The following is a 15639-nucleotide window of genomic DNA, read 5'->3' as shown; positions in this document are numbered from 1 at the left end:
TCTTCTCAGGAGATCTTAGCTGCAACTCTAGGATGACCCATAGCTTCACAGAACCATTTAAATTTCAAAATAGCATATGGGCGGGAAAAAATAAGCGGTAGATCTTCAAGGAACCCAAATCGATTTCAGTGTTGAAATCCCTCTTTGCTTAGTCAAGAGGCTTCAGAAATAGTATCAGTAACCAGATTAAACCTCAAACCCAAGAGATTTCAGATTCTTGAAGCTTCACGAAAGAACAGCTTCTTCCTTTTTCTCGGTTACAGATCTGCACTCCCAGTCTATAATCAATCCACTGTCTTCTGAAGATTCCACACAAGAAATCAATCCAACCACAACCAGAGCCGATTGTGAGAAAATAAAAAACAACCAAACGAAATCAGCCCCAAGGTCACAATCCGGGGGCATGCACCTTCTAGAGAGAAGGGAGAGCTTCTCTCTCTAACATGCCTCAAGTTTTAGCTTTTTCCTTTTCACACGCTCTCTTGGCATCCTTCCTAATGGTCAGTGCAACAGCATTTAGGAGACACAGTCCCCACTGGGAAACAGCCCAAGTACATAAAAAATAGAAAAGATTAGCTCCAAGGTTCTTTTCTAGCTCACCACAAGTATTGTTCAGAATCAGTGAGACTAGAGGCTTAATTGAGTCTCAACCTATTAGGAAACTTTTACAATCAGTACACCTGAATAAGAAATACAACAAAATGAAGTTCTTTCAAAGAGATGATAGTGTAAGCTTCTCTTTTGTGTGTAGTTTGATCTATTTTCTTCAAGCTCGACAAACTTAATATATAATGATCAATAAGTCTTCTTCGAACATCAGCTTTCATCAACAAAATGGCACCAGCTTGGTAATAAATGTCCAACGGACAAACTCTTCCTAGAATTGAAATGCTAGAGCATGTAAGTTCCAAGAATTGAACTTTCGAGAAATTTTGTTTTCCAAGATGGTAAGAAGTCAAAGCACAAACTTGAGCTGAACATTTAACTGTTAATAGCTTAATACATTATCAGACAGTTAATATATGATATGAGGTGTAATACACTTAATTTACTATAATAGATGTCTTAACAGATGATTATCTCAGCATCTGTAACTGCATCTGTCAATGCATCTGTAATTACATCTATAATTACATATGTCAATGCATTTGTAATTGCATCTGTTATTGCATTCGTAATTGCATCTGTCAATGCATTTATAACTTCATCTGTCAATACATTTGTTTTTACATTTGTCAATACTTAATCCAAAATACATTTAAACACAGAGAAATTTTGTCATATATCAAAACCTAGTTCCAACACAAGTCATTAGTATTAATTTTTCCCGCTGTCCACACAAAGGCCCTACTTTTAGAAGGGACTTTAGCTTTCCAAATCAAGGAGAAGGGTCAAATGGAGTAGCAATAGGAATATGAGTCAGTGGAAAAAGAAAGATTTACAAGAAAATTCCCCCGAGGAGTCCAAACCCCAAACTCTTGTCACTACCTATATGGAACTGAAAAGAATGAAGCACATTAATCTAAGAGGCAAGCACCTTGGTCTTTTATTAAGATTTCTCAAAAAAATGAAAACCCCAAGAACACCCACGCTTTTGTGAGAGGAGGAAAGCACGAAGTATTTCAATTATAATCTGAAACTGTTATGGGAGCACATAATAAACTTGACCCTAGTCCAAGATTTGTTGAGAACACTAGTTAAAGTGAACATAATCATATCACTAGAAACTTGACATGAGTAGCAACAGTTGCAATGAACCATTTGCTCTGGTTGATTTTCTCCATAAACTTTTCCAGGTTTCTTACTTTATTCTTCTGGTAACATATTCGGAAGTAATTTTACAAAAGCTTCAAATCCCCTTCAAAATGAGTGCCCATTTCAAAATAGAATTTATAACAGGCCATCAAGCATATCATCAGGTCTCTGTGCTTAAACCTTTTGTGTTGCTTCTGTTAATCATAGGGAGCATATGGAGCTCAATGGGCTTTAGAACATTTCTGTTCGATATAATTGTGTGTATATTATGAACATGCTCATGTATTAGTCTGTTTCTTGCCTAGGTGATCTAGGTGGAGAGTAATGTTTGTATTAAACTCCATTGGTGTCAGCTATTCTGCAGGGTGAAAATGATCCCAGTCACACTGGACAAAATGGTGGGAAAAGATCTTATGCATTATTTCAAGGTCATTCAGGGCCTGTTTATTCTGCAACTTTTAGTCCCATGGGGGATTTTATCCTTTCCTCTTCTTCAGACTCAACAAGTATGTTCTCCTTGACTCTCATTTTAATGCCTGTTCTTTCCTTCACTTTTTCCTCTAGTTCTTCCTATTTAATTGTAACTGATTGTCATGGAACTGTAACTTGTGTGTATTTGGGGGGAAAATACCACACATTACTTTGCTGCAGTTCGGTTGTGGAGCACAAAACTGAATGCGAATCTTGTTTGTTACAAGGGGCATAATTACCCTGTATGGGATGTTCAGGTAAAATTTAGATTTTCTGCAATCCCATTTGAAATCATGGAATATTGCCCAACTTTCAACTCTAATATTTAGATAACAATAACATCACCACCATCCATTTGATGGTTTTGTGCACCTCTAGTGGTTGGGCTCCCATGGGACTCATCAAATGGATGTTGGTGGTGATGTCGCTGGTACATATTTCGGATGGCATGCTTAAGAATTTAGCACTGAACCTTCGATCTTTGATGTTCAAAGTGCTTAGGATTTAGTTGTTGCGTTGCTTTCTTGTGGGGCGTGTTTAATGCATAGATTGATATGCTATTTTAACACCTACCCTAAGACTGAGTGCTTGTAATTATCTTAATGGGAGCACAGTGATTCCTATGGTGCATCCGAGCTATTTGTACTTGTCTTCATATTGCTTATTTCTTGCAATTGTCATCTTGTTTTCTAGATTGTCATTGTTTCTATACTTTTCATTTTTCTTGTAATGAATTTTTATTTTTTATATTGTTCTTGTTTTTGGCATTAGTTAGCTACTATCCTTCCTTGGCATTGAGCTATGCTCTCTCTCTCTCTCTCTGACATTGGGTCACAAATATAGTTTCAAACATTTTCATAAGTATTGATGGATTCAATCCTATTCAGTGTGGATGATCGTGAACTATGTGTTTTGAGATATGGTGCATAATAATGCTTACTACTCTCTTATGCTTGTCGAAAATAAAGGACAAGCAAGCCCAAAATTTTCTTTTTATGCTAGTGTAGCAAGATTTATTGTATGTTATTGTAGCAGGGATTCATGCTATTATATCATTTTTATTTACTTTTAGGGGCTTTTATGTCTAGAATCATTTATGTAACAACAACACCAACGATAAAACCACGCCTTAAATCCCACTAGGTGGGGTTGGCTACACGAATACTTTTCCACCAATTTATGCCATTATGGACCATTTCTTTTGACAATTTCAGGGCTATTAAATCCTTATTTATTATCTCATTCCAAGTTATTTTAGGTGTACTCCTTCTATTGCCCGTCACAGTAATCTACTCACTCTTTCTCACTAGCGCACTATGTGGCTTACATTGCAAGTGCCCAAACCATCTAAGTCATCCCTCCCTAATCTTATCTTTTATGGGAGCTACACCTAACTTCCCGCGAATATGTTCATTTTTTAATTTATCTTTCAGTGTTATACCACTCATCCATCTAAGCATTCTCATTTAGGAAACTTTTATTTTTTGGATATTCTGTTTCTTAGTCTTATAGTTGTCTTATTAAACTTCCTTTTTAATTTTAAAGGTATTCTACGATTACAAAACACACTTGAAGCACTTCTCCATTTTTTCTAACATGCTTTAACTCTATGCATTACACCTTCTTGAATTTCTCCTTCAGCTTGCATAATATATTCAAAGTGTTGAAATCTATAAGTGCTAGTTATTTTTTCATTATCAAGTTTAACTTTGTCTCCAATATTCCTCCTACTATTATTGAAATTACATTTCATATATTCTGTCTTATTTCTACTTATCCTAAAGCCTCTAGATTTCAAAGATTTTGTCCATAATTCTAACGTAGCCTCTATTCCGCTCCTAGTTTCATCGATCAGTACAATATTATCTACAAATAACATACACCATGGAACCTCATTTTGGATACTCTTAGTCAGTTGATCCATCACTAAAGCAAAAACGATAAGGGCTCAAAGTGGATCCTTGATGACTATTGTGATTGGAAATTTTCTAGTTTCTCCATTTATAGTGCTTACACTAGTCATTGCCTCATCGTACATATCCTTAATGACATCGTTATACCTACTACATACACCCTTTTTTCCTAAAACCCACTGTAGAATTTTCCTAGATACTTTATCATATGCTTTCTCTAAGTCAATAAATACCATATGCAAGTCCCTCTTCTTTTTCCTGAACTTTTCCATTAATCTTCTTAGAAAATATATAGCTTTTGTAATAGATCTCCCAAACATAAAAATAAATTGATTTTCTGAGACTTTCGTTTCTAGCCTCCATCTTTGTTGAGCTACCCTTTCCCATAGTTTCATCGTATGACTCATAAGTTTACAATTTTGAATATCTCCTTTATTTTTGTATATACCTATTAAAGTGTTTTTCGTCCATTCATCTGACATTTTTTTAGTTTTTATAATTGTGTTAAATAAATTAGTTAACCATATAATTTTTGTTATCACCTAAGCAATTCCAAACTTCAATTGGGATGTTATCTAGTTCTATAGCTTTTCCATTTTTCATATTTTTTTACTGCAAAATTAACTTCGCTAATTCTAATTTTGCAAAAAAAATCCCATATTTTTTAGTCTTTTCCTCATTTGTCAATTCTAAGTTTAAGCCTTATATTTGATTTTCATTAAACAACTTACTAAAGTAACTTTACCATCTTTCTTTTATGTCTTCTTCCTTAACCAAGACAATATCATCCTCACTTTTTATACATTTTCTATTACCTAAGTCCTTACTCTTTCTTTCTCTATCTTTGCAAGTTTAAATATATCTCTTTTCCCTTCTCTTGTATATAATCTATCATACAAATTATTAAATGATCTATGTGTATCTTCATTAACGACCTTTTTTTGCATCTTTTCTCGTCTCTTTATACTTTTCAAAGTTATTTTATTTGAGTTCTTTTAGGTAGTCACATGACTAGCATGTCACCATTTAAAGAAGCTGGCAGCTAAGCTTAAAAGCTTTAAAGAGGGACTAAGGCCTGGGATAGTATGTTTTTTTGCAGCTTGTTATAAAACTCTGTTACGGAGGCTCTTGTATCATCTTAGGATTTATTTCAATTTAAAAAAAAAACAGATTGAGGTCTCTATTGGGTGTCAAAAATCCTAGAAATTAGTACCCTTTTTCGTTCCTCAACGGTATAGGGTAGATTCAAAGAAGATAACATTACAATGAAGAATAGGATTATAATAGCGATATCCTTTTTGTGTACACGAGCGGCCCAGAAAAATACATTTTATAGATCGAGGATCCAACTTATCCACTTTGGGGGTTAACTAATGAACAAAAAAATACACACCTGAACATACAAGGTGGTAAAGAGAACAAAAGGAGGATTTGAAATAGAATAGAGTAGGGAATTTTATGACCAAGAATATAGGATGACACTTTATTGATAAGAGAATAGGTAGTGAGCATAGAATCGCTCAAAAGCACTTTAGGATAATGTATTATTTGACAAAGTAAGGTAGGACTCAGTAGGAGTGACTACAAGGAAGTGTCTGTTTTCCTCTTTGGAACCCAATTTTGTTTTGGAGTGTGGGCACAAGATGATTTATGAACAATATCAGACCTAGTCATATAAGTAGTGAATTGGGTAGTCAAGTACTCCTTAGTATTATTATTACGAAGTATTCAAATAGGCAAATCAAATTGAGTCTTTATTATAGAACAAAAGGCTCAAAAGATATGAAATAACTTAAAACAATCTTTTATTAAATAAAGCCAACTATAATCATAAACAGAAGGCACAAAATATCGAATAACCAACTTTGACACAACCTGACTAGGACTCCAATATTAGAATGGACTAAGGTGAAAGGGCTTGCTGCCCATTTATTGACTCAGGAAGAAAATGGAACATCATGATGTTTTCTCAATTAACAAGACTCGAATTCAAGACTAGACACAGAACTCAAACAAGGAGTAATTTTTTAAAGCCTTTTTAATGGACGAAGACCAAGGCAACAATGAGTTTGGAGTGGTGTAGCAACAGCACTACAGGAAATAGAAGGAGATAGTGACTTAACGTGGTAAAATCCACTAGCTTCATGTTTTCTGCCAATTGTCTTTCTCATCTTCAAAATTCAAAATCATGAATGACAACAAAATTAGGAAAGAATGTTACTGATCAATTCATTGATTTTTCAATCTAGCTAGTTGATATAAGATTGAAGGAAATCTTGGGAATATACAAAACAGAAGAATGAGAGACTTACTGTCCCTATACCTTTAACCGTAGGGTGGAAAAGACATAAGTTATACCTGCCATGGCTAACTACTCCAAGGATTAGGCAAGAAATATTGGACGATAGGCAAGCTGTAGGGTTACCTTAGATGCAGTGGCAAGAGAAGCGTGCTTGGATGCTTAATAGAGCTTGGAATACTCTGTCTGGCACTACACTGCTCCCCACTTAGAGATCGAAAATGTGCAATTTGTGAACAGCTGCTTTGGAGATGCGTGGCAGTTTATTGTGAGGATGCCAAAACTACTCAATTATAGATGCAGTCCACAATGAGTGCACTATCAATGGGGGCCTCTACCACATCTATCTGTTCCTTCTCGACCACTCAAACCATCTCGAGAACATCTGTGACTTTTTGGTGGAAAACAAGAATCATCTTGTGTAATAGAAGGGCTTTCAATGATATGACCTTCTGTCAAGAATAACTAGATTTCTATGATATCTAGTTGTTATTGTGGGGGTATTTGAGAGAGACTTCTCTGTGATTCTGGATTTTCTCGATGTACTTCAGTAATAGGTGTTTTGTTTTTCTTTGTTATCTTTGTACCTGATTGGCATCTCCTCGATGCTTTCTCTTTTTCTAATAAATTTTCTTTGCTGGTTGAAAAAAATCATCTTGTGCAACAAAAGCAGTCTCCTCAGAGGCAAAAATTGAAACACTAGAAGCTGGAGCTAAGGAATGTGTACCAGAGGAAGCATGAAGAACACGTGAATTAGCATTAGCAAAGGATGGCAACTCTGCACTACCAAGGTTCTAGGACCAGAGTGCCTCAAACTCAGGTTTCAAACCTGTTTAGGACTCAAAGAATTGTCACCTTCCCCGTCTGCTTTTGTGACTTTGGCGGTTATGGGTTGCATGATGTTAAGTTCCTCATGGATGTGCTTCATATCTATGAAGTATTTTGTGACACTCCTATCTGTTATAATTGGAAGTACACCAAGCATGGTTTTAAATAGCAGTTGTGACCGTTATGTAGCTTTTTTCATAGATGTAGCAGTTTATGAACCATGGCGCTATGATAATTACATAATTGCTACAAGACTGTTATGACGATATTTTTTTTTTTTTCTTTTGACTTTTCTTCTCTTTTCCCTTTTCATAAATCATTCTCAATAAACTATGTGAAGAGAGGGGGAGAAGATTATGTCGAGGATGATAATTCAGTTTATGAACCATGCCACTATGATAATTGCGTAATTGCTATAAGACTGTTATGGCGATTTTTTTTTTTTTTTTGCTTCTCGCTCATCTTCTCTTTTCCCCTTTCATAAATCATTCTCAATAAACTATGTGAAGAGAGGGGGAGAAGATTATGTCGAGGATGATAATAATACAAAAATTATTTAGTTTTTATAAAAAAAAATAAATACTCACAAGATATGCACTAATTAACAATTTGATATTAGCATTATTTAAAAAAAATATTTATTTTGGTGATATTAGTAATTTAATTTTCTTCTAAACATTATTTTTTAAAACATTATTTAATATTTTTTTAATATATTTTTCAATTTCAACCTTTTCTTTTGTAGTTTTTGTCATGCTCAAGTTGCTGCTTTATTCATTTATGATAAACTTATTCATTTTAAAACATATGTTATAGCTGTAAAATATAACTTCTTGGTATAAATTTTTTAACAAATAAAATAATAGATTTTTAAAATTTATTGTATTGTTTGTATATCTTATGTGCCTAATGGGTTAAGGGAGTGAATAATATACTTTGTTTTATTTATTAATTTATCACAATTAATGAAAATGTGGAATATATATGCACACAATTTTTATGTCAATTGCAATTTAAAACAGAATGTACAAATTTGTTACCCTCACTAAACAACATGAATAAGTTGAACTAAACGATCCAAAATACACATTCTTTTTAAAAGGGTTAAGAGCTTAAAGCATGTATATATGCCAAGGTTGTGTATGCTTGGAAAAAATTCACAGCTGTTAGATCCGCTTTCCATTATGTAACATACATCCTCTACTTCTGGTTTTCGCTACACTTGTTACCATTATGGTAGCGCACTACTGCTATTTAAAACCATGTCTTTGGGATACATAGTACATAGGCGTAGTGTTACTATAATATAAGAGTGACAAAATCCCAAATCTCCTTGCATGCATCCAAATGCGTGCGCATCCGTGCAATCCAGGGTTCCATTGAGTTCCACAATAGGGAGAAAATCTTGCATCTTCCTGAATCCATATTTGTTTCCTTTTGTTGTCACTACGCATTGGAACAAGTGTTTATATATACCTAAGCATGTCAAATGGATCTTGATAACCTTATACTGCTAATCATAATTCTTTCCAACCAACGTTTCAATTGTTGTTTGCGGCAGTGATGAAGGAAACATACTTTTGGGATTTATGGACTCCATCCCAACACTCGAAAATGAGACCAACTAGGGACAAAATTACCAGAACAACCACAAACAAAATGAACAACTACAATGATCACAAAAGAGTCACTAACAAACAAGCATTACACTGCCACAACCCCAAGAAACTAACACATGAACATGGTCACAGTTCCCAAGAAACTAATAGACAACCCTAATGGTACCAAACAACCATTAACAAAGCTTCACGAATGCACAAACAAAAAAAAGTTGAATTTTTGAACAAAATACATGACCAGCAACTTGATATTATGGAGTATTGAAGTATCTGAGACATTCTGGAAAAAATCAAAGCAAAAATAGGCCTGAACAACCTCTCATGCATAGGCATATGGGTTCAGAATTGCTGGCTTTCGGCTGGCATGTAGGGGTGCTTGGGGCTTCCTTCAGCAATGATCGGCAGGTTCTGTGGCTATATATGAGGTTGGTTTTTCTCTGAAGGGGTTCTTTGGATTCTGAAAGGGCAGTGATGCCAAGGAATTTTTCTGACAACTGCTATGTTTCAGGCGACTCCTGGACTTGTTTCTGATCTCTAACTGTACAGATGGTCCTCCTGTAGTGGCAGTTTGCATAATATTATTAGGTTTAGGGTTTGGTTTGGCTGCAGCTATGCGCTTAGGGTTTAGGTAGGATCTTGTTCTGATACCTAGTTGAAGGATTGGGTGAATTGGAAGACCTAATCACAATGGTAGGTATCCTCGCACTATTTATAATGTCAAGTACATAACGATGACCATAAAACCCTTACTAAGTCACACTTACTAACATAGCAATAAGACATATCAATAATGCTAAATAACCATAATATTTTCCAAGTTCCAAACAGGGCCTATGGCTATGTTTCTGAGTCATTTGATGTACTTGGGGATCTATTGTATGTTCCAACATCTCCGATGGAGGGTTTGAAGGTATCCTATTTGTGAGGAAGATGGATTGATTTAAGAGCGTCAATGTTCACATGATATTTTGCCTATTCTCGTGGAGAAAATTAATGGAAACTTGGGGTTATGGACGTTTGGTTCTGGAGGAAATAAAATGGTCTTGGATGGTGGCACAAGGAAGGTGAAGAAAGGCTAGCAAGAATCAGCAAACTGGCAATGTTTAATGAATTACAATGGCAGAGGTCTAAAAAAGGGTTTCTTAATTAAATTCTGTTAGTTCTTTTTCCTTCTTTTTTTTAGCCGTTTGTCTTCATTTTGAGGATTTCTTGTCCTCTCCTAGGTTGTAATTCTCTTTATTCTCCTTCCTTAATATATTTCATTTTTCTATCCAAAAAAGAAAAAAAATGCATATATATAAATGTAAATATATCTTTAAAAATGGAAAAGAAAAAAAAAAATGATATTCTTATCTAACTAGTAACTGTATTATTATTCACATACGTTTATGGTCAATTATAGCTAAATTTTCTTATGCGAAGACATTAAATTTAAATTTTTTCAAATATGTTTTAAAATATGGACATATTTGTAATTTTAACCACATTTCATTCCAGTTCCTCATTGAACCAAACTTCAGTAGGGATCTAGAAGTAATCCCATTCTGATTCTTTAGAAGTGTCTAGGTATTGATACAATTCATGCCCTTATATTTGTTGTACAGTACTTTAGTAGATTTAGCTTAGTTTCTCATTTTTTTTCAGTTTAAATTTTGGCTATTATGTAAAGTTAAATATTGATAAAAATAAAATTAAAAAATGAGTCCCTGAGTCAAGTTCCGAAGGGGCAAGGGCCTTGTTTTGGAAAAAAATTGATTTTCCATGTTTACCTGTCGTTTTGAGAGGTCTGGAAAAATTTGTTTGGTTCCTTGGCATGTAGAAATTGTTTTGCTACTTTCTTTATGCTAATAGCCTGTCAAGCCCAAGATATATGCTGAGATGGCATTGGATTGCTTAATACATTTTTGGTGCATTGCATAAATTATTTACAACCAAAGAAAAGCATTGTTTAAGTGATTAATGTTAGTTTAAACTCCTTTCATTTGTTAGCTTAAACTCCTTTCATTTTTTTTCTTCTTATGTAACTATGCTTCCTCTATATGCTATTATAACTCATGTCCTCTTTTCATTGATTTGTTTGTGCAGTTTAGCCCTTTCGGACATTATTTTGCCAGTGCTTCCCATGATAGAACAGCAAGGATTTGGTCTATGGACAGAATACAACCTTTACGAATAGTAGCTGGCCACTTGTCTGATGTCGATGTGAGTAGTTTTCTCCCCTGTAAGCTAACCCTCATATGGCATTGCCTTTGTCATAATCAAGCCAGTGTTTTTGTCCCTCATTTGTTCTGTGAAATCTCATTTGCAGCCTATTTCCTTTGCTTGTTTGTTTAATCAAGCACTTGAATCTCCATAGTTTATTGAATTTAAGACATCGTAGCAAGGAAACATTTTCAAGTCAAATGAATGATAGTTGAGCTCATTTGAATTGCGTGTCGAAAGAATGAAAACTATTTAAGTGAACAAGAGTTTTTTGTCTACATTGACAAATTAGCTCACTGACCTGTGTCAGAGAACCTATGGTACCTTGGAGTTTTTGTTGAGGGCCTTTTCTCCTGTGCCATTAAAAATTTTCCAGCAGTTGTATTTCTTTTAACTGGTAATTATTCTGCCGTCTGTGCATATAACATAAATATGTATAATGGCACAGGGAGGAGGATTCTGTCTTTCAAAATTTAAAATGATATTTAGTAAATTATATTGATAACGGCTTGAGAATATTGTAATTTGATAACACTCCATCTTTGAGAAAAATATTTTTTAATATATATATGCACATTACAAGCATGCATTCACATTTTTATCATTACAGGTCAAGAGTATTCTTTTGACATTACTGAAATTACAATAGAATATGTTCTTCCAAATGCTATAATCCTTATATTTCTAGGATTATTAGTGAGTAATTCAAGCAAATATATTACCATAAAATAGTAATCTTGTTCCCAGGCATAAGACAGCCTGGAAAGCGATTCCAGGAGGGAATTTAAGATAACCGGAGCCAAGTGCCTCCTTGCAAAAATTTTAGGTCATATGAGAATATTCAGTTCAAATGACTAGATTGGTTTTTCAAATTTAAGATGCACCATGTTACAGAATGCTTGTACTAATGTGCAGTTTGCTAGGGTTTTGACATTGTCCTATGTTAATTGCTTTTCTCTTCCCACTGCCTCATCCACACTCTGAAACTCTTTTTAAATGCCCAAACATGTGAAAAAAAGGTCTGTATTTTGAGTCTGCACATCTGTAAGAGCATACTAATTTGGAATCAATCAACCTTCTAACAGTCATGGACATGTACTTGAAATATTCAAATAAAGTAAATCAATATTATACTGTAAATTTGCTCTTTTGTGACTGATTGATCATGGGTTCAAGCCCAAGGAAACAGCCTCTCTGCACAAAAGCGGATGTAATGCTTCGTACACTCTGGTGACCCTCTCCCTATACTCGCAAAGCAGGGAGCCTTGTGACCCAGGGATGCCCTTTTAAAGGAGTAGTATCCTGTCACCTTCTACAGCCACTATTTTTTTTTTGTGTTAGTAGTGGTTATGATGTTTTTGTGTTAGTAGTGGTTATGATGCGTGCTTTTAATCCATAGTCTGTAAAACCGGACCAGACTGGCTGGCCAGATCGGGTTCGACTGGAACCAGTGACTTGGCCAGTCCAGGCACAGGAGGAGAACCAGATTTGAATTAATCCAGGGTCAACTTAGCCAACTTGATGCAATTCGGTGTAAACCAGCAAAACCTGGTGGGTCAGGTGAGTTCACCAGGTTGTAAAATTGCTAGGAAGTGTAAGAGGAATGGGAAGAGGCTGCCGGGTTGAACCCTGGTCACTCAGTTGAGGGTAGGAAGACTTACATGCAGAAAACGTTCAGGATATCCCTTATTGTGGAATATTATATTTAAATACTTCATATTTTACATGGCTTATTTTTTTCCAACAAAAAATGGAAAAATATGCAATTTTTGTAAAAATAAATTTTATACATATATATATATATATATATGTGTGTGTGTGTGTGTGTGTTATATAATAAAAATATTATGCCACATTTTATGATGACATCACTGGTTTGATGAATGGGTTAAACAACCCAGCAGAATGAGCGAGCTTGCTAGGTCAGTTACCGGTCTGGGTTTAAAACCATGTTTTTATCCCCCATCTCTTTTTTTTGGGGAGGGAGGGGATCAGAGGCTAAAACAATAGAAAGATAGGCTCATGCAAAGATGGGTTTTCAATTTATGTGAGAATGGGACTATGGTAGTGATTTTATTTATTTATTTTTTCTGTTTTTATTTTTTATAAATTTCCATCAGGTATTATAGTGATTCATGATTGGTCAGATAAAGACCTCATTCTTCCTCTGCTTCTTCCTCAAGGGTTGAGTGGCCTGTTCATTCAAGATGTATTTTGACATTCATCGTCACTATTGGTGCTCGGCGTATCATATACCTGAATTATCAGGAATTTCAGCATCTGACATGTTGATGTAGGCTTATTCTGCGGTGGAAAATGGAAAACTTGGAAAATCATTGCCAAAACTACATTTCCCACAGGAGTTGCACACGCATATACTGACCCAAAAGTTCTTGAGAAGTTCCCCAACTTAATCCAGTCAAAAGGATGTTACTTATTTTTTTAAAAAAAGAACAATTTTGGTCATCCCTTGTGTCTGAAGCATATGATGATTTGAATGCAGTCTGTTAGACTGTTACTATTATTTGACCCTGAATGATAATTCTATTTTTTTTTTGGTATTAGCATGAAATGATATGCTATTTTTAAGTACAATTTCCTAGAGGAATCCTTACCCCCTTCCCTGTGTAAACAAATTGAATTTTGCAGGCTTTCTAATTGCTGAGTGTATGTTGTTACGTGAGATGTCAAGCTGGCCGTGTGTGTGTAATTTGCATCATTTTTCTTAGTCAGGGTTCTGTTTTATTATCATCAATCCAGTCACCATTCACATTTCTTTTTCCCCTCATCAAATAAATAGATCTCTTTACTTGTGTGGTTTAGATTTCTTGCATTCTCAAAAAAAAAAAAAAAAAAAAAAAAGATTTAATTGATAGGATTCAGCATGATAATAGGATGATATCGATGAGATTCATATCCAAATAATTCTTCATGTGTTTTTTTTTTTGTTTCTGTATTATATTGGAGCATTTCTACTTACATTGTCATCTTTTAAATCTGATTGCACTATGCTGGTTTTTGCTCATTCAGTGTGTGCAATGGCATGCAAACTGCAACTACATTGCAACTGGATCAAGTGACAAAACAGTTAGATTGTGGGATGTACAGAGCGGAGAGTGTGTCCGTATTTTCATTGGTCATCGCAGTATGATCTTATCTTTGGCAATGTCACCTGATGGTCGTTATATGGCATCTGGTGATGAGGATGGCACTATCATGATGTGGGATCTCTCTAGTGGTCGTTGTGTTACACCTTTGGTCGGTCATAGCTCCTGTGTATGGACAGTTGCTTTTAGGTGACACGCTTTCCTTGTTCCTTGTAGTTCCCCTAAAAATATTTTGACAATATATCTAGCAGCTTGTAGCCAGATCTACTGTCTTGACATTCATTTTTGTTGGACATGGCAGCTGTGAAGGTTCACTTTTAGCATCTGGGTCTGCTGATTGCACTGTAAAATTATGGGATGTAACCACAAGCACAAAGGTTCCTAGAACAGAGGAAAAGTAGGTTTAACTTATATTTCTGAAATCATTGATTATCTTCATGTTGAAATTAGATTTATATAGATTTGAGGAGAGATTCATGGAATTTGTTCACTTCAATCAGCAAAAGCGCAAATACCAACAGGCTCAGATCATTGAAGGCTCTGCCAACGAAGTCCAGCCCGGTATACAGCCTAAGGGTAACTTCTATCAATCTGCACCTCGTCCTTTTGAGTTGATGCTGTTTACCACAAAAAATTTTGCAATGTGTAATGCTAGTTTCTTGTTCTGGGGGCAGTTCTCTCGACGGAATCTTCTATTTGCAGCTGGGGTTCTCTCAAAAGGTGTATAGATTTGCAGTCGATCAAGAAAGCACGATTTTTGACAGAAGGTGGTTGGCTTAAATTGCTGGGTGCAGAATCTTGGCTTGCCAACCTCTCCTGTAAAAATCAACTTTATTAACTTTGAATTTATAGCGTGTAATCTTTGGCATCTTTTATGTTTTCCCTTTTCCTTCCCCTGATTTTTCCTTAATGTGGTACTGCATGTAAAACTGCTGCAGACTCTGGATAGCAGACCTTTGGTCGGCGCACAATGTGTTCCTATTTATTCATTCACTGTAACAGTAGTAGCCTGCCGTCATTTATCTACAGAGGATTTTTTTTTTCCTCTGAACTCCTGAAAAAGGCAATTGTTTCATAACAAGTTTAGTCATGGGTTTTTTATTCCCCCGGAAAGGTTCCACTGCATTATCTTGTTTTGCCCCTGAAACAAATTCATGGAAGCAAAATGTTCGCGAGTTGGGTGGTCCAATTTGGCCCCTGAACTCAGTTAGTTCCCTGCATAAATATATCCAATGGTTGGGAACCAAGAAGCGATATTTGCACAATGGGGAACTTTTGCAACATTGAAATGAAAAAAATTTAGATGCATATATATATAAAATAAGTTCAAAAGCATATGCTTAGAATGTTGGAGATCTTAATTTTGTGATTGGAGCATGGATTTTAAACTAACCTTGGGTAATTTTAATCAATTCAAATCTAAGATATTTCAAACATAGGATCTG

General features: G+C 35.1%; 1 protein-coding gene across 1 annotated transcript in view; it reads left to right on the top strand.

Moving 5' to 3' along the window:
• Window positions 1–15256, top strand: part of LOC131152100 (transcription initiation factor TFIID subunit 5) — a 56800-nt gene extending 41544 nt beyond the window's left edge. The window contains exons 13-19 of the mRNA XM_058103744.1: window positions 2109–2261; window positions 2407–2483; window positions 10971–11087; window positions 14118–14383; window positions 14496–14591; window positions 14695–14770; window positions 14869–15256. Of these exons, the coding sequence (XP_057959727.1) occupies window positions 2109–2261; window positions 2407–2483; window positions 10971–11087; window positions 14118–14383; window positions 14496–14591; window positions 14695–14770; window positions 14869–14922 (839 nt within the window). The 3' untranslated portion in view covers window positions 14923–15256. The remainder of the gene's footprint in view (window positions 1–2108; window positions 2262–2406; window positions 2484–10970; window positions 11088–14117; window positions 14384–14495; window positions 14592–14694; window positions 14771–14868) is intronic.
• Window positions 15257–15639: the final 383 nt, after the last annotated feature.

Source organism: Malania oleifera, chromosome 3 (assembly GCF_029873635.1).
Source record: "Malania oleifera isolate guangnan ecotype guangnan chromosome 3, ASM2987363v1, whole genome shotgun sequence".
Lineage (NCBI taxonomy): Eukaryota > Viridiplantae > Streptophyta > Magnoliopsida > Santalales > Ximeniaceae > Malania > Malania oleifera.
The sequence above is the reverse complement of the archived record's forward strand: the minus strand, read 5'-3'. Positions and strand labels throughout refer to the sequence as shown.